We start from the raw sequence: 17,746 nt of genomic DNA, 5'->3' as shown, positions 1-17,746 counted from the left end.
TGTTATTATTTAATCTTTTTGTAAACCGATTTGAGTGGTGGGTTTTTTACAATCAAACAATGAAACGAGCAAGGGACACGGGTGGTGCTGTGGGTTAAACCACAGAGCCTAGGACTTGCTGATCAGAAGGTCGGCAGTTCGAATCCCCACAACGGGGTGAGCTCCCGTTGCTCGGTCCCTGCTCCTGCCAACCTAGCAGTTTGAAAGCACGTCAAAATGCAAGTAGATAAATAGGTACTGCTCCAGCGGGAAGGTAAATGGCATTTCCGTGCGCTGCTCTGGTTCGCCAGAAGTGGCTTAGTCATGCTGGCCACATGACTCGGAAGCTGTACGCCGGCTCCCTTGGCCAATAAAGCGAGATGAGCGCCACAACCCCAGAGTCGGCCACGACTGGACCGAATGGTCAGGGGTCCCTTTACCTTTACCTTAATGAAACGAGCAAGCAAGCAAGCAAGCAGATTCCACACCTGATTTACAGCCTTAGGGTGCAACCCTAAATCCCCTTATTGGAGAAAAGCCTCAGCTTGAACTCTGTGGCACTTTCTATCAGATACGTGTTTCCTTATGCCGGGGTTTCTCAAACTTGGGTCCCCAGCTGTTTTTGGATTACAAGTCCCATCAACCCTAGCTAAGAGGACGAGTGGTCGGGAGATAATGGGAGCTGTAGTCCAACAACAGCTGGGTCCTTCCGCCTGCTACACATAATAACTCGAAACTGTTACACACACGTGGAGTTAGTCCCGCCGAGAGGAGGGACAACTATCACCCTTCTCCTCCTATCATGCGCCTGCTCTCCCCCTCGCTCGCCAATCAGCGGCAGCCGAACGCCAATTTTAAACACTCCTCCTCGGGAAGCTGTACTGAGGTTCAAGTGCAGAAAGGGAGCCGTAGCCAACCAGAGGCCCGGGAAACGTGAGCGGCGGGCAGCCGGACCAATCGAACAAGGAGAAACTCCACTGTATCCATTTTTTTGAAAGCGGTTGAGAGGTTGGGGAAAGCTCCCGCATCTTTGCTGCGGGTTGTCCAAAACGGGGAGAAAGGAGCCCCCCTCGGCTGGTTCTCGTCTGCCCCGTTTGCTGCTGGCTGTGAGCTTTGCTACTGGCGACCATGAGCAGAGGTATTCCTCCCCATTGGTTTGAGGACTATTATGGGATGGGGTTTCGGGAAGAATTTGATATGGGAGGAGCGGGGTCCCAAATGGAGAGAGATGGTGGGGAGTGGGGGGGCAAAGATGGGAAGTGGGGAGGGGTCTGCCTTTTGAGGAGTGAATTTTTAAAAGTGAACGGAAGCTAAGCTGCAGGATGGGAGATGGGATTTTTGGTGCGTGGGTGGAAAAATTCAAGTTGTCCTGGGGGTGGGGAGCAGGGGCACCTTACAAGCGGGAACCATGGATGGTGGTCCCCAGTTTTAGACGATTATTGCACTTCTGTAGGGATCTAACAGCAAAAGGCGTGGGGCTTTCCCCCGGCCCTGATTCTACCAGTTCTTCTGATATCTTCTGAGCTTTTACAGTGTGTAACTGTAATGGATAGTTGCTGAAGGGAGTTGAATTATACCAGTGTTTCTCAAACTTGGTTCCCCAGCTGTTGTTGAGGCTATGTACATTGTCCCTGCATAATCCATAGCTAGCAGGACCAGTGGTCAGGGGGGTGGTGTTGGGATGTGGTTGTTACCTGCATCTAGGATTAGTTGTCTAGCAGCATGGCTTTTAAAATTGATTAAATCTGCACTCTCAGTGTCATTTAGCCGGGAGTATGCCCCAGTGAATTCAGTAGGACTTACTTGGAACATGGTTAGGATTTGTGCTGTAAGTTTGTGTAAATAGCTACCTGACAGTTCTGAAGGGCCCTATCTAAGGAGAGGCATTCCTTTCTGAATATGAGATAATGCCTCTTCTAAAGGGGAACCCTCCCATCCACGGCTTTCATAATTTTAATTTTAAAAAATCAAAAAGAAGTCTGCTGTTTAATTAATATTGGAAGCACTTCCAATATAAATAAATAAAGGAAAAGGATTTGAATCGATAAATTGTGGAAGCTTCCGAAATTAAGATTTGTATGTAGAATAAAATATAGTGTTTTGTTAATTCACCCTTCTGAAAACTGTTGTTGTTGTTTTGGTATTTTTTAAATTTGCATTTTCACATACTGTACAACAAACATTTGAAAGACAAATAAAAAAACAGCAACAGCAGCTAGTTGCTTAATTCTCATGGAAGAAAGTGTAACAGGCAGCTTAAGGTTAACGCCAATACAAAGAGAATGCCTACACTGTGAATTAAGGTCATTAGTCCAGTAAATTCCCCAAAGGTTTCCATGAGTTTGATGTGGTTGTCTGATTTGATAATCACATCATCTTTAAGAGATGAATGGATGCCAAGCAGTGTAGGAGGATAAAAGATCCATTTTGCCACTGGCTGCTTTGATCTGGCATGTCAATTTCCCAACCTGAGCAACTGACCAAACATGTATGTACCAAGAATCAACAGACAAACCTGCTGCAGACCCCCAAGATTTGGCTACTTCCAGATGTGTAGCCACAAATAAGAACATTAGCATCTCCCTCTAGAAATTGTTTAAGGTTAGGAGTTCAGGTGATGGGGGGCACTGTAAGGAATGCATAATTGAATATGAGATCACCTCAAAAAGGATGCTGAAGAATTGGAAAACGTTCAGAAAAGGGCACCCAAAATGATCAAGGAGATGGAGCGACACAGGAAAGTACAGTACTTATTTACACAGTGCATAGTTAAACTATGGAACTTGTTTGCACAGGAGGTAGTTATGGCCAGCAACTTGGATGTCTTTAAAAGAGGATGATGAGACAAATTCTTGGAAGAAAAGACAACCATTGGCTGCGAACCATGATGCTTCTGCTCTGCTGCATGGTTGGAGGCCGTAATGCTTCCGAATGCCAGTTGATGGAAACTGCAGGAGGCGAGAGGCTCTTGGGCTTGGATCCTGCTTGAAGGTGGCCACTGTGAGAACAGGAGGCTGGGCTAGAAGGGACACTGACATGATCCAACAGTCTCTTATGTTCTTAAGTAGTATCTGAGGTACCTTGCAGAAATGTTAGGAGGATATGAACCGTGATACTGTGTGCTGGGAAATCTGAAGGAATATGGAGTTGAGGCAGTTATATGTGTAAGGTTGCAGCCATGGGCGAGTGTCTGAGGTCCCAGATTTTGTAGCCCAACCACTTCCAAGGAAGCAATTTGCTTCTGCTTAAAGAGGTATAAGGAGCTATTCTATGACTGGAGCTATTCCATGACTAAGCCATCACTGTATACATAGCTGTCAACTTTTCCATTTTCTTGCGAGGAATCCTATTCGGAATAAGGGAATTTTGCTTAAAAAGGGGGGAACGTTGACAGCTAGGCACAAATAAACTTGTGATCCTACACACCAAGGATCCTTCAACTTGGCACCCTCCAGGCGTTTTGGACTACAACTCCCATCAGCCACAGTCTGTATGGCCAACAGTCATCAATAATCTGAATTGTAGTGCAAAACTGAACACAGTGAATATGCACAGATAAATGTCAAATGTCTGAGGCTGCCTGTATTTATGACTTGGTTGTTTTGCAATTATTCTGTTTCCCTGCCACAATATTTCAGTCTATAGGCTGTGGAGCATGTTTAGGTACAGAGGCAGGGCAAAGAGTTAGTTGGCAGATAAAGTGCAAATGACAGCAGAACTCTCTGGGGAGGAGGGTTTCTACTTTGTAAGGGGTCTGGGGCTCCCTGTGGAATAAGAAAAAAGCTTTTTAAAAAACTATCGTGGGGGTGCATACAATTGCAGGTTCTTGTGTGGCATACAGAAATTCAACAAGTCGTGTTTGTTGGTGTCAGTGCCTCTTCAATGTCGTCCTGCAGCACCATTATTAAAGAATCTGAAGTCCTAATAAAAAGGTGTGAGCTCTAGGGGTGAAGGGGGAAGCTGAGTGGTAGCAGGAGGTGGACTGTTTTGGGGGCGCCGGGGGAAAGCCATGCTATGGATCAGGCGCTGTCATAAATACCAGGAAGGAAGGAATGGTAACTTGGGAAAGTCATCCAGCGTTATGTGTGTTTGAAGAGGCTGGAAACTATATCTGGGGGTCTGGAAGTGGGGTAGTTTATGCTCAGTGCATATCAGGGCCGCTGTTGGGGGGGCATGTGCGGGAGGGGCGGAAAATCAAAGGGAGAAAGGCTTTTGCGGGACTTGGGATGAATGGCGATTTGGTCTGTGCCGGAGCTTGAAGGCTGCTTGCTGCCGGCAGACGGAATCGGGGGCGGGGGCGGCTAATCCGTGGGGTCGGGGGGGGGGGGGGACGGAGATGACCCCTGGCTGCTGAGCTGCCTGCAGCGGCTCCACCTGGTGGCCGGGAAGGAGCCTGGCCAGCCCTTTAAACATGGCGGTGGTGGGAAGCGGGGCGGCGGCGGCGGCTCCTCTTGCGCGCCGGGGGCTCCGGGCATGAGCCGGCGCCGCGCTCTGACCGCCGCCTTTGCCCGTCCTCTTCCCGCCACCCGACCCCGCTCCACCCGCAGGCCGGAGGAGGAGGAGGAGGAAGATGTCCCGACCCCGAGAGGGCAGAGCCGACGGCGGCGCGGAGGTGGTCGCCGAGAGCGCCGAGAAGCGGGGCGCCAGCCGGCCCAGGATGAACGGGGTAAGCCGGGGGGATCGCTGCTTCCCTTCCTCTCCCCCAGCCTCGGATCTTCCCCCTGCCCTTTCCCCGCAGGGACACGCACGCTCGCTCTCTCCTGCCCCGCAGTTGCCGACCGGAGACGGCGAGGCTGCTCGGCCTCTCCAGCGCGCCCGGGGCGCAGCGCGGCGCCTCCGAAGCGGGCGGAAAAGGCCTCTGGCGCGCCAGGCTCGTGGGCTCGGAAGCGCAGCCGGGGACGCCGCGCCGGGGGCTCCCCCCCCGGGTGACCCGCCCCCGCGAGGGCCTTTGCTGTGCGGCAGTCGGGGGCCGAGGGACTCCTCCTGCTGCTGCTGCTGGCGGCGGGGCGCCGTCTGGGATCCTCCCCGCCTTCGCCTTTTTGGTCATCCTAGGGTCCCACCAAGTCGGAAGGTTGGAAATGGCAACTCAAGATCCTGTTTTGGAAAAGAGCCTTTTAAAGTAGGGTTCTCAGGAACTTTAAAAATTAGTTGGGGCACAGATCTGGATGGTAGCCTTTTATGGGCTCCCCCCCCCCCCACGAAGAGTATTTTATACTCCAGATTGTGTATGCTGTCCACCCAGGGCAACTCTGATCAAGCAGGCTGCATCAATCCCCATTTTATAGATGAGGCCAGAAAGGAATTGGGTAACTGAGGCCAGCATTGCTGAGCAAGAATTTGAGCTCCTTGCTCCAAGCTCAGAAATATAGCACTAGGTCTTAACATGAGTCATTTTTCTTCCTTTCTCCTCACCCCCCCCCTGCTTGCTGCTACTTTCATTATCACTACTGTTATTGTTATTTCTAAAGTGCTTCAAAAGCTAAATGCTGTACAAAATTAGACCTTTTCTCCTGGGATAGAACTGTTGGTCCCTTGTACCATTTTGAAAGTGTAATATTTACTTGGAAACAAATCCCCACTGTTTTAGTGGGCATTGCTCCCTAAGGCAGGAGTTACCACTGTGGTGTCCACAGAGGCTCCCCCTTCTATTCTCCCTAGTAGAATAGGATATGGTGTGCACTTAGTTGTGTCTGGGTAGAGCCCTGATATTTTCTCCAGTTTGCAGATTGTTAGTGTTACTAGATTATCACCTGCCCTTCACCAAAAGGTACCAGGGCAGGTCAGCAGCTGTATAGCCCTGAATGTGACAGAGAGGCTTGTTGCCTTCCTGCCTCAGTTGTAGGCTTCCTGGTTAGCCACTGGGAGTGGCAGGATGCTGGACAGGATTCGATCTTTGGTTTGACCCAGCAGGGCTTTTCTTATGTGCTCAGTCCTATTCATGACGTGGAAGAAATTCACATTGAGTCCAGTAGCAGTTACTGCCATGTCAGTGTGCTATGATTGTATGCATGTGCACTGCCACTAAGAATCCTAGTCATGTTTCTCTCTTCCAGTGTTGCATCCTGATATTTTATTGGGAATTGTACACACTGTTGTAAACCTCAGCTTCAGGGGCTAGAAACTTGGTGAGTTCCCCACTCTGCCCGCCCACCCACCTCCAAAAGAAAGCTGGCGTTATCCACCACAATTCTAGAGTTGCATTTTTAAGAAGCACAAAAATATGCCAAGAGAACCCGTGTGCCTGCATACTAGAATATTTTGACTGTTTCATTTTAGGAGAACATATTTACTTGCCAGTCCAAAATCTATACCTACATGAGTCCAAACAAACCTCCTTCTGTACGACCTCCACTTCAAGAGGAAAACTCTGCCACACATCATGAGGCAAAATGCCAGAGCAAAATGGGGAATGAAAGCTACAGAAAAGGAGACGGTAAGCACGAGCTTTTGTTATTAGCAACTTGGTTGGCAATGGGGCCAAACCCATTTCGATCAAGGTGTGTGTGTGTGTGTTTGCACGCACATGTATGTTTCTTTTTAAATTTGTTGCCTAGATTTCACTCAGAGGGAAAACGCTTTTTCACAAGCACCATAAGAGGTTTCTTACAGTAATGTTGCATCATCTCTGTGGGCGCTGCATCTTTCCCCTTCCCCACCCCGTGTTGTATCCTCACAACAGCCCTGTGAGGTAGGTTAGGCTGAGACGCAAGGATGAGCCCAGATCCATCTGGAGAGCAGAGATGTGAACACAGCTCATCCCCCCCAGCCCATCCACATTCAACTTTTCAACGTCACACTGACTCTCAAGCTCTCTAGAGTCTAGACCAAGAGAGGCTAAGCCTTTTCACTGCAAGGGCCACATTGCTTAGTTGGAAAAAAAAATGAGGGGGAAGGGGACCAGTACCTCCCCAACCCCAAGCCAACATGTTTGGTGTTTACAGGGAGGATTTGCATATCCTAGTATCCAGGGCATTTCTAAGGTGGAGGTAGAGACATGGGGTGGTATCCAGTGCTGGATTACCCATTAGGTAGGCTAAGTACATGCTTGGGGCATGAGATGTTTTATTAAAATAATGTGGCATTTGAAGAAGCATCACGGGAAAATATAGTCTCATACTCTGCCCACGCGCCCCCCTCTTTTCTCTTCTCTTTTTATTACTTATTCCCACCTAAACCAGGGGTCATCCTACAAACGTTAATTTAACTAATGCAAAGGAATCAGATCCTGTGTTGTAATAAATATATGTTTTATTACTGATATAGTATTCTGAGTTATATGTTCCTGATTTGGTCTCATCCCCCGTCCCCTGATGAATATTGTGCAATTTGGTTTCTTTGTTGTTTTTATTTTGAATTACATACCAGGGAGGGTGCAATAATCATTTCAGTCCTTAGGGCCTCTAAAGGTCTTAATATGTCCCATGTTGTGTCCACTGTGGTGCTGAGTTGAGGTCACTTACAGACTGACTTGTTCCACTGGTGAAAAGTGTCTCCCCAGTGGAACGCTGTTGCGCTAGAGAATGCCTAAGTAGGATGCTGGCAATATCTGTGACGTAACAGACTGCGCAATCTCTTGCACAATGGGCTTCTGCTTGCACAAAATGGTTGCGCTGGATTTCTCACTTGCGCAATGTTAAATCCCATCTGTCCACTAGCACTGGATACAGCCCAGAGGTAACATTCAGGTTTGTTGCTCTGCACACCTTTGCCTCTGGTCTCCTCTATTCCTGGCATGTGGCCTGAGGAATGTTGCCCAGATGGTAATGTAGCCCTTGAGGCAAAAAGAGAGAGAAGATTTCTATATATATATATATATATATATATATATATATATATTGAATATTTTATTAAGGATTTTCTTGTTTTACAGAAGTGTAGTGCCTCGTTGTTGTTTTTTTCATGTAACATTTTTACAAATCCGTTTCATTTGTTGAGGCATTAGGGGGAGAAGAAAAAGAAAGAAAAAAGAAAGGGGGGGTGGAGAGAGGGAAGATGGATGGGGGTGGGGTCGGGTGGCGGTGTTTCTATTATGTTTAATGTATGTAGAGTTTGGTGTCAGCGTTGCTTGTGTTGTTCACTTGTGTTCCTTTGGTGGTGAGAGAGGTTGGGGTTGGCCTAGGGTGTGATTGTTTGCTTGTGATTGGCTGTGGTGATCTTTATTTTCGTGTGTGAGTGAGGTGGGTGGGTGTTTTGGATCAGGTTAGCCATATTGATTTGTATGCTGTTGGTGGATTATTGTCATTGTCCTGTTGGGCTGTGTATGTGATAAAGGGGAGCCATACCGGGGTGAAGGCGTCTTCTTCTGTTTGTCCCCGTGTCAGTTTCAGTTTATTAGTTAATTTTTCTAGTAGGGCTGTTTCCCATACTATTTGGAGAGAGAAGATTTCTGAGACGTGCGGTAGAGGAACCAAGGTTTGGGTGGGAAGCAGAGCTCACTGACTTCAGCACTCGCGTGTCCATTCAGTTGTTGGATGGGTTTAGCCGTCAAACGCATCTGTCTATCTCCACAGCCTTTTTCGCCTCCTGCGGGTTAGAATAATGTTTAAGCTGGAGCACTGTTTTGACATGGAGCAAAGCAGATGTGAGCCTCATCTCCTTTCATGTTGATTTGCATCCCCCCCCCCCCCGGCCATCATTTGCAGACAGGCTAAATATTGGCAATGCAGCCGACAACACTATGAAATCTGAGGACCAGAACAGCAAAGAGTGTGAATCTCCAGCCTCCTTCTCTAGTCCCAAACCTGAAGCCCCACAGCCTCCAAAAGCCCTGCCTCCAGAGCCCGCTGATGCAGCAAACAGAAAGGAAGCCCAGAAGAAAGGTAGCAAGACCAAACCTGGCTCCAAGAGAAAGTAAGTGTGGCTCCAAGGGTGGCTGTGGAATGCAACTGATAAGGCAGCTTTCAGGCTTACAGTCTGAAAGTCATGATGCAAAAGGAAGAGCAGAGGTTGAGGGAGGAGTGGGGGAAAGCGAGCACTGCTCCTTAGTTTGGGAGTTCTTGTAATATCCAGCTGGAATGGAAAATAATTTGAAGAGAGGAGGACCACATGTTGCTGGTCTCTCAGCAGGGCTGATGGCAAGACCCTGCAGTCCCGTTTTTCTTCCTTTCTTGTAGCCTGATGGAATGGCTTTTCTTGGCTTAATACAGCTGCCACTTTTTAAATGGGGCTAATGCCTGCTTAGGGACGCGGGTGGCGCTGTGGTCTAAACCACAGTCCCCACGACGGGGTAAGCTCCCGTTGCTCGGTCCCTGCTCCTGCCCATCTAGCAGTTCAAAAGCACATCAAAGTGCAAGTAGATAAATAGGTACCACTCCGGCAGGAAGGTAAACGGCGTTTCCGTGTGCTGCTCTGGTTCGCCAGAAATGGCTTAGTCATGCTGGCCACATGACCCGGAAGCTGGACGCCGGCTCCCTTGGCCAGTAAAGCGAGATGAGCGCCGCAACCCCAGAGTGGGTCACAACTGGACCTAACAGTCTGGGTCCCTTTACCTTTTAATGCCTGCTTATTGTCAGTAGGTGCCATTAGAGTGCAGTCTGTAAACAGTAAAAAAATACTGTACATGCAACTCCTGTTTTGGATGCATTCTGAGAACACGCAACTGTGCTCACGAGCATCACCACAAACCTCTAAGTGGCAGAAAAAGGGGGTGGGGTGGGTATATGCATGCTCTGCCGACGCACATGATGACCCAGAATGTAATCCCTGTGCAAAACGAGGGTTGCCTGTACTCCCAGGCATAGCAATAATGACACCTAGTGGGAATAACCAATTATAACGTGAAGAGGATAAAAAGGACACACAAGAGGAAGAGGGGAATCATAGAGTTGTAGAGTTGGAAGGGACCTCAAGGGTCATCTAGTCCAACCTCCTGCAACATAGGAATCACAGCTAAATCACAGGAAAGAGGTAGGACATTTAAAAATTGATCACATAAACTGATTGTATAAGCGGTGATTTCAATTGCAAGGTGATTTTGGGTGTTGTTACGGTATAATGTAGGGCTTGAGGATCTGTGGTTGCTGGATGTTGTTGGACTCCCAACTTGCATCAGCTGCAGCTGGCATGGCCAAAGGTCAGAGGTGTTGGGAGTCCAGCAACCTCTGAAAAGCCACAGCCCCCCTCCCCCATCTCCAAGCCAAAAGGATGCAGAGCTTTGAAGGGACACTGAGCTCTTTCCCAAGCAGAATGGGGATGTGGCAACCTCATAGGCGTACTCAGCACAGAGATGCCTCATCCTGGGAGAGACGAGGCTGATTTAAGGGGAGAGTGGGGGAGCCCCTGGGCATTCATGTGGCTTTCTCCATCTCTCTCAGAGCCCAAGGGAAAACGCAGCAGAACCGAAAGGTCACAGATTATTACCCTGTTAGAAGAAGCTCCCGGAAGAGCAAAAAAGAATTACAGGTACTGTCTTCTCTTGTAGTGCCTCTTAAAACAACTTTGCCAAACCCCAAACACCCCTTGGGGACAGATACTCCACCAAGGAACTGTGAAAACTCTTACAAAGGGTACCATGGGAATGACTGCCCCATCTGACAGCCCAGTTCCTTGTTTCTGGTTTTGTTTTCTTTTAATTCCACTTGCTTATTTAGTCACTTTTTGGGGCCAAGCAAAGCCTAGTAAAGCAACATACAGAGAGAAACTTAAGGTATACGTACATACAGATGCATGGGAGGTGCTGAGTTAGATCATCAGCGTCCTCTTAAAGGCAATAGTAGAAAATTGTATGGCCCTGGCAGTCAGCAGGATTAAATCCTTCGCTCACCAATCCTGATGGGGTCTGCTTTGCCAGCCCTGTCAGGCAGGAAGTGGCAGAGGAGACCCCTGCAGGGTCAAACTTTCCTGAGGGTTTAATCCCACTCAGTTTGCCCATGTGTGCTGGGGATTTAAAGAACAGTGCTGTGCTTTGAGATGTCAACACTTTGAAGTCTCAGTTTGGCCTGTTGGGGGAGAATCAGGATCTGGCTTAAGGTTCCCTACTCCTCTACTGCACATGTAACCGAAGCAATTGCGTTACATTACATTGCACCTCTGTTGCATGAGGGTTTTGAGGTAATGGGGTTTGGGGGTTATTTTTAAAGGTTTCTGTGGCCTTTCTGGAAGGGTGGCATCAAGAGGAGGTCTATGAACTATTTGCTGCCCCCAATGCTGTTGTTTCTATGTGACATTTTGGCTGTAGGGACTAGGGACCCTGTGGCCCTCCAGAGGTCGTTGGACTTCAGCAGCCCTCAGCCCCAGGCAGCATGGCCAGTGGCCCAAGCTGGAGGAAGTTGTTGTCCATCAACCTTGGGACATCGTAGGTTCTCCACCACAGACATTCTATGAGGCTTTGAGAATCCTTTTGCCACTTCATGCATATAACAAAGCCAAGACTTTTGCTTCAGATTTTATCATTGTGCAGTAGCAATCCTATGTGCATTTACAGGGAAACAAGTCTCGCTGTGATCAGTTTGACTTCCCAATAAGTGTGTGGTTGTGTGTTAGGATTGCAGCCCAACTCTTTTGCTTAAGTGCTGTATCCCTCATCATGTTTGCTTGGGAGCAAGCCTTCAGGAACTTTCTAAATAGTAGCACTTAGGCAGTGATCCTGTGCACACTTTGCATGTCTACTCAGCAGTAGGCCCCATGGAGCCCAGCAGTGCTTCCTCCCTAGAAAGTGTGCATGGGATCACAGCCCTAGGCTCATTCTTATAAATGTAGTGTTTCCAAGTAGCATTGCTATGTTTCTTGATCTCTTTTCAGATAGAGGAGAAAAAACGGATAGATGACTTAATAGAGAGCGGCAAAGAAGATGGCATGCAGGTAACAGCAACAGCATCCTGGCACTGCTGCTGGCAGTGGTTGTCCTCCAAGGGCAGGCCTGGGCTGCCAGTGAACCTCCAGGTGAACTATGGTTCCCATCAGCCCCCGCTAGCAAGACCAGTGAGCAGGAGTGATGAGGCTGTAGCCCAGCAGCTACTAAAAAGCTACAGGTTCCCCATTCCTGCCTTGGGGCAGCCTTCCCCAACCCGTTTGGGTCACAACTCCCATCAGTGCCAAGCAGCCCAGTTGCAATCCCAGGAGCTCCTCCCAGTCCACCAGGTGCCATTTTGGCAACGCTGGGATTCTCCTGTGGAGAGTGAGTTAGCTATTAGTATACAGCAGGGGTACTGGGTAGGATATTTTTAAGGTAACCCCACCCCCCACCCCAAGTGGGAGGTATTTATTTTTAGTTGTTTGTAGTATTACAACAGATTATTGTAATATTGTAATGTAAATATTTTTAAAGGGTTTTTTGTTGTTGCCTTGACCAAAATAAAGCAACTAACAAATTTAGTAAATACAAATAATCATAATTCTGTCCTCCTCTGACCTCCAGTGAGGTAGCAGCTGCTCTGTGCTGGGTTCAGGCCGACTGCAACAAGAGAGCGGAAATCGGGTGTTGCTGCAGCAACGGTCGGCCTTGGACTGAGTCCCACACAGAGGCAGCAGTTCTGTCCCAGCCACAAACTCTGCTTTCTATTAAAGGGCCCCAGCCTGCTCCAGCAGCCTTTTACTCTAACAGGGCAGGGGAAGCTCTGGTTGCGCCGAGGGCTCTGTGGTGAAATCTTCTGAGGACAGCAGGGCGAAGTCCTTGGCTTTTGGGGGGGCCTTCCCCGTGTGCAGTTCTGCTTCTGATTCAGAGGCCCCACCAGCAGTGCATATTTAAAGCAGTGTTCCACCCCTTAAATTTCCCTCAGAGAATCCAGGGAATGGTGGTTGAACAAGGCTGGGCCAAGACTTTTTGGCAGCTGAGGCAAACCACAAAATGGCAACACACCCTGCCGGGGAAGAGGGGGTGAAGAAGATCTACATCTGGAACGAAGGGGGATGAAGATCTACATTGGGAAGGAAGGTGGGAGGAGACTGGCAGCACCCTCTATTTGCCTGTTTGCCATGGGGGGGGGGTCCTGCCAAGGAGGGCACCACAGTTCCAGCCTCCAAGGAGGGCACCACAGCCATTGCTGCCACTGTGGCAGCAGCAGCAGGCAATGGGTTCCTTGGAGGCCGGAACTGCTGCCCTTGTGGCTCCTGCTGCCCAAGACAGTCGCCCCACCTTGCCTCATGGGTGGGCCAGCCCTGGTCCTGAGAATCATTAGGAGACCCTCGTTCCCCTCACAGAGTTGCAGTTCCCAGAATTCCCTAGGAGTAAATACTGGCTGTTAAACCACTATGAGAATTTTAGCTCTGTGAGGGCAAACGGTGTGTGTGTGTGTGTGTGGGTGGGTGGGTGTGGGTGGGTGGGTGGGTGGGTCTCCTAATAATGCTCAGCACCCTTAACAAACTACAGCTCCCAGGAGTCTTTGGGTAAGCCATGACTATGTAAAACAGCATCATAGTGCTTTAAATATATGGTGCTGTTAGGGCCAGAGTCCCTGGACCGCTTCTCCAAAAGAAAGGGAAATCTGACCCCAAGGTAATCAACTTGGTGCCCTTCAGATGTCACTGGACTCCAGCTCCCATCAGGCTTAGCTAGCACAGCCAGTGGCTGGGAATGATGGGAGTTGCAGTCCAGCAACAACTGGAGGGCAGCCGGTTCCCCACAGAGCTTTGGGGTGTTTGATGTCTTAGGCAGTAATCTATTTTAGAAATTTGGGAGGTCTCAGAAGCAGTTCATAATATGTTAACAGGGATCGGCTCCTCAAAGATAGAACGGGGGAGATCCCAGTGGAGACCCACAAGTCCATAGCTACAGCTGCAGTCGTCCCTGGCCTGCGGGTAGGTTAACATGTCTTCTTCTTCTCTGCAGATTGACTTCATTGCTGGTAAAGGGCGAGGGGTCATTGCAACCAAGCATTTTAAACGAGGGGAGTTTGTGGTTGAATATCACGGGGACCTCATTGAGATCACGGATGCCAAGAAACGAGAAGCTGTATATGCCCAAGACCCTTCCACTGGCTGCTATATGTACTACTTCCAGTACTTGAGAAAAACATACTGGTGAGCTCCACTCCTTCTGCGAAGATGCATCTTACATCAGGGCTGGGGAGCCTGTGGACTTCAACTCCCATCAGCCCCAGCCAGTAGGTCAGTGGTCATGGATGATGAGAGTTGTAGTCCAACAACATTGGGAAGGCCACAGAGTCCCTACCCCTAATTTGGAGGGTGAGGTAATGTTGCTTCAGACAGCTTCGCACTTGGGGTTTTCCTTGGCTTGGAGATATGGGGGCGGGTTCCTGAATGAAAATGGAAGGGGCATATTTCCCTCTTATCCTGGCAAAATATTTACTGAGAATCAGGCCATGTTAGAGTAGTTTGGAAGCTTTTTCTGCCTATGACTCCCATGACACAGAGCCAGGATGGGAGACATGTGGTGCACCCGACGTTGTGGGACTCCAATTCCCTTCAGCCCCAAAGGGCCAGGGCTGATGGGTGTTGTGTTCTAATGTCATACAGAAGGCTGCAGACTTTCCCACCAGTGTGCTAGAGCACTGGTTCTCAAAGGGTGAGGCAAGTGTGGTGGAAAGATTCAAGGACAATTTAAACATTTAAACATTTCACCATAGTATAGTATAGTATAGTATAGTATAGTATAGTATAGTATAGTATAGTAATAATTTCTTTTGGATACACAACCAGGAACAGTACTCACGCTTTTCTTCAAGAGCATTGGCTACTCTACAGTTCTCCATGACATATTGTTGTGAACAGGGATTTTCAACTCTGACAAATATGGAAGATCAGAAAAGAGAGAGGCTTCTTTATGTTGATGAAACGAGAGTCTGTTTGTCTCAAATTACGACCTAATATAGATGAGATTACCTGGAAAAAGCAAACTTACACCTCTCATTGTGTTTGTGTACATACTTAAGGTACATATTTAAGAGGCTTGTTTATAATTATTTCTGGGAATGTTTCATGTTCTTATGTAGCTGCATTGTTCTATACTTTCTGGATATCCCAAGATCACAGTATAAAGTAGTTGTGTTCTATGTAATAAATCAAGCACTGCTGGGAATTTTTCTTTTTCTTTTCCAGTGTATTTCTTATCAATAAAAAAAAACAGTGTGGCATGAACAAATTTTTATTCTGAAACAAGTTTGAGAACCACTGGCCTAGAGCAGCTTTTCCCAACCTTGAACCATCAGAGGTTGTTGGGCTACAACTCCCCTCATTCCTAGCTAGCAGGGCGAGTGCTCAGGGATGATGGGAATTGCAGTCCAACAACATCTGGGGACCCAAGGCTTTGCTAGAGAAATTGTGCCTTTCTTGATTTAGCGTTCCTTATCTTCTCTGCTCTAGTGTTGATGCCACAAAAGAGACCCACCGTCTTGGAAGGCTGATCAATCACAGCAAATGCGGCAACTGCCAGACAAAACTTCATGACATTGATGGCACGCCCCACCTTATTCTGGTCGCCTCCCGTGACATTAAAGCCGGCGAAGAACTCTTGTACGATTATGGAGACAGGAGCAAAGCTTCCCTTGAAGCCCACCCGTGGCTGAAACATTAGCGCAACTTCCTGGAACGGACTTACCAAGAGGACTCTTGTTTACAGCTCTTGTGGTAGACCCCCTTCCTGAGTCTGCTCTGTAACGGTGATTTGAGATGGCCGCTGCAGGGTGGAAGTCTTCCAGCCCTACCCCAAGCAGACTTGAACCTGAATTCCTGGTGATTTTAATACATTATGCTCATCTGGATTGCCTAATCCTCACTTCCTCTACCCATCTGCATACGAACAGAAGAAATAATCAGTGATTCCTGACTTGGGGTTTTGGGGACTGAATTTTTACTGATGAGAAAGCAGCTTTTACTAAGGTTTGTTTGTTTTGAAGTCACAGTTTTGCTCGTGCGAGGGAAGGAGGGAGGGCGAGGAAAGGATAATATTAGGAAAATAAATGTCTGAGGAGTGTTGACCATCTCAGGTGAATGTCAGGGGCAGGGGAGATACCTGTTTCCCCTTCCTCTTTGGCCACTGCTTCCGTGAATGCCTTTTCCGGGGCACATCAGACACTTCCGAACTTCATCTGGGATTCTCTCAATTCACAGGTGGGTTCTGGTGCTATTAACAGAAATCAGATTCCTGCAACCATTGGGTCTAATCTAGGCAGAGATGTACTTGTCCCAGTAACCCTGGGGGCTGCAAATGGGGAGGAGAGGAAGGAGAAGTTTTGTTGCACAAGCAGAACAGCTGCACTGGATACAGTCCTGTTAGGTTGGCAACTAGATGGGCAAAGGGGTTATGTGAGGCTCTGCTAAAGGTGAGCAAAGCTTTCTCCTTTCCACAGTGACTGTCCCTGCAACCCTTCTGGCACTGATTATGCAGCTACTGCTTCTAGATGTACCTTCCTGGCTAAAGGAAGTAAACTGGAGCGAGTTGGTCTGTCATCACCTGCCTTGGACAACCATTGACTATATGGTCTGCCACCCTTCTCTGAAGCCTGGGATGGGGAGCATGTGGTCCACTGGTGGACTACAGCTCCCATCAGCCCAACCCAAGCAATGACCAATGTTCAGGGAAGATGGGAGTTGTAGTCCACTAACATCCCGAGGGAGCCACTGGTCTCCCCTCCTGTCTTAAACCCAGCACGGATAAGTAGTCAGAGAAGGGAAAAGCTCTTCCTGCGTTTTAGGCCCCAGTGAGCGGCCTCTTGCCACCTTGGGATGGCCACACAACTGTCCTTGTTTGGCTTCCTGTCACCAAGTCCTCCAGTGCTGACATAGGATTTAGGGACCCAGCCTCTGTTTTTCTTTTTTAAAAGAGCTGTGAACTCCACTCCTGAGGTTGCTGGATTATTATTTTAAATTTATTTTAAATAAAGGGCGTTTGATCCACGTAGAACTGTGAAGCCAACATGTTAATAATTAACTGCACTTTCTCTCTGATAGAAAAGAGGGAGAAGAATAACTTGGAGAAAACTCGATGCTTTTTATAGAATCAATGGCCGACTTTTGCCTAAGGGGATTTTTTTTTAATGAAAGTTTCTTGGGACAAAGCTCTTTTTCAACAATCTGGCTGCTGGGAAGCATCAATCAGTTCTGGTGCGAACATGAGATTATTTATTTACTCTTGACTGCTCTGTGGGGACCATGTCCCCAAACTTGGACTTCCTCTTCTCTCTCTCTCTGGGTGGGTGTACATACACACACACACACACACACACACACACACACGTATGTGCACACACATACAGGCACCCTTGGCACACCTCCGATTAGATCTAGTGGGATTAAATAGGTACTTGCAGTATATCTCTTAGGGCAAGGATGGTGACCCTGTGACCCCCAGATGTTGCTGGAATCTAGTTTTCATCACCCCAGATCACTTGCCATCTTTGCTGCCATGGCTGGGAGGCAAAGTCCAGCAACATCTGGGGCACATCAGGTTTCCCACTCCTGATTTTGGGTGTGCTCCTCAAGCTGGCACCAAGTGCTCTTGGACCTTGGCTGCATCCGAGGCTCTGGGAGACAGTTGGGGTGTGTATGTCCATGAATACTGTGACATCCTGGTTGTATGCTTGAGCAGCAAGTGGGGTGGGGTGGGGCAAAGGGAGATGGGACCTGACTTGGTAATGTATTTTTAAAAGCTTAAAAAAGACACCTTGAAGAAAATAGTATTTCTCTGTATAAGAAAATAAAGTGATGTATTTATTAATGATGAATTGATTGCTTTAGCCAGCATTGTGGTTCTGCCTTCACACTTTCCCAGCTGTCTCTGACTATGTTCGTACTGGGTGTCATTGGACTACAACTCTCATCATCCCTGGCCATTGGCTGGCTGGTTGAGCCTGATGGGAGTTGAAGTCCGCAA

The 17,746-nt window shown here is 48.2% G+C and overlaps 1 protein-coding gene across 2 annotated transcripts; it reads left to right on the top strand.

Annotated features, from left to right (window-relative positions):
- The first annotated feature begins 973 nt into the window (after positions 1-973).
- On the top strand, positions 974-17,590 carry KMT5A (lysine methyltransferase 5A). Of its 2 annotated transcripts, none has more exons than XR_013980464.1 (8): positions 974-1,117; positions 4,527-4,645; positions 6,256-6,412; positions 8,622-8,829; positions 10,293-10,380; positions 11,719-11,778; positions 13,745-14,022; positions 15,238-15,374. XR_013980464.1 is itself a non-coding variant. In XM_080985422.1 (8 exons), the coding sequence occupies exons 1-8, from the start codon at positions 1,108-1,110 to the stop codon at positions 15,446-15,448; spliced, it is 1,044 nt and encodes a 347-aa protein (XP_080841548.1). In that variant the 5' UTR covers positions 975-1,107; the 3' UTR covers positions 15,449-17,590. The 2 variants fall into 2 exon arrangements, 1 of the variants encoding a protein (XP_080841548.1); XM_080985422.1 differs by having other exon boundaries at positions 975-1,117; positions 13,745-13,935; positions 15,238-17,590.
- The last annotated feature ends 156 nt before the right edge of the window (positions 17,591-17,746 follow it).

Source organism: Podarcis pityusensis (assembly GCF_964106645.2).
Source record: "Podarcis pityusensis genome assembly, chromosome: 16".
Classification (NCBI taxonomy): Eukaryota; Metazoa; Chordata; class Lepidosauria; order Squamata; family Lacertidae; genus Podarcis; species Podarcis pityusensis.
The sequence above is the reverse complement of the archived record's forward strand: the minus strand, read 5'-3'. Positions and strand labels throughout refer to the sequence as shown.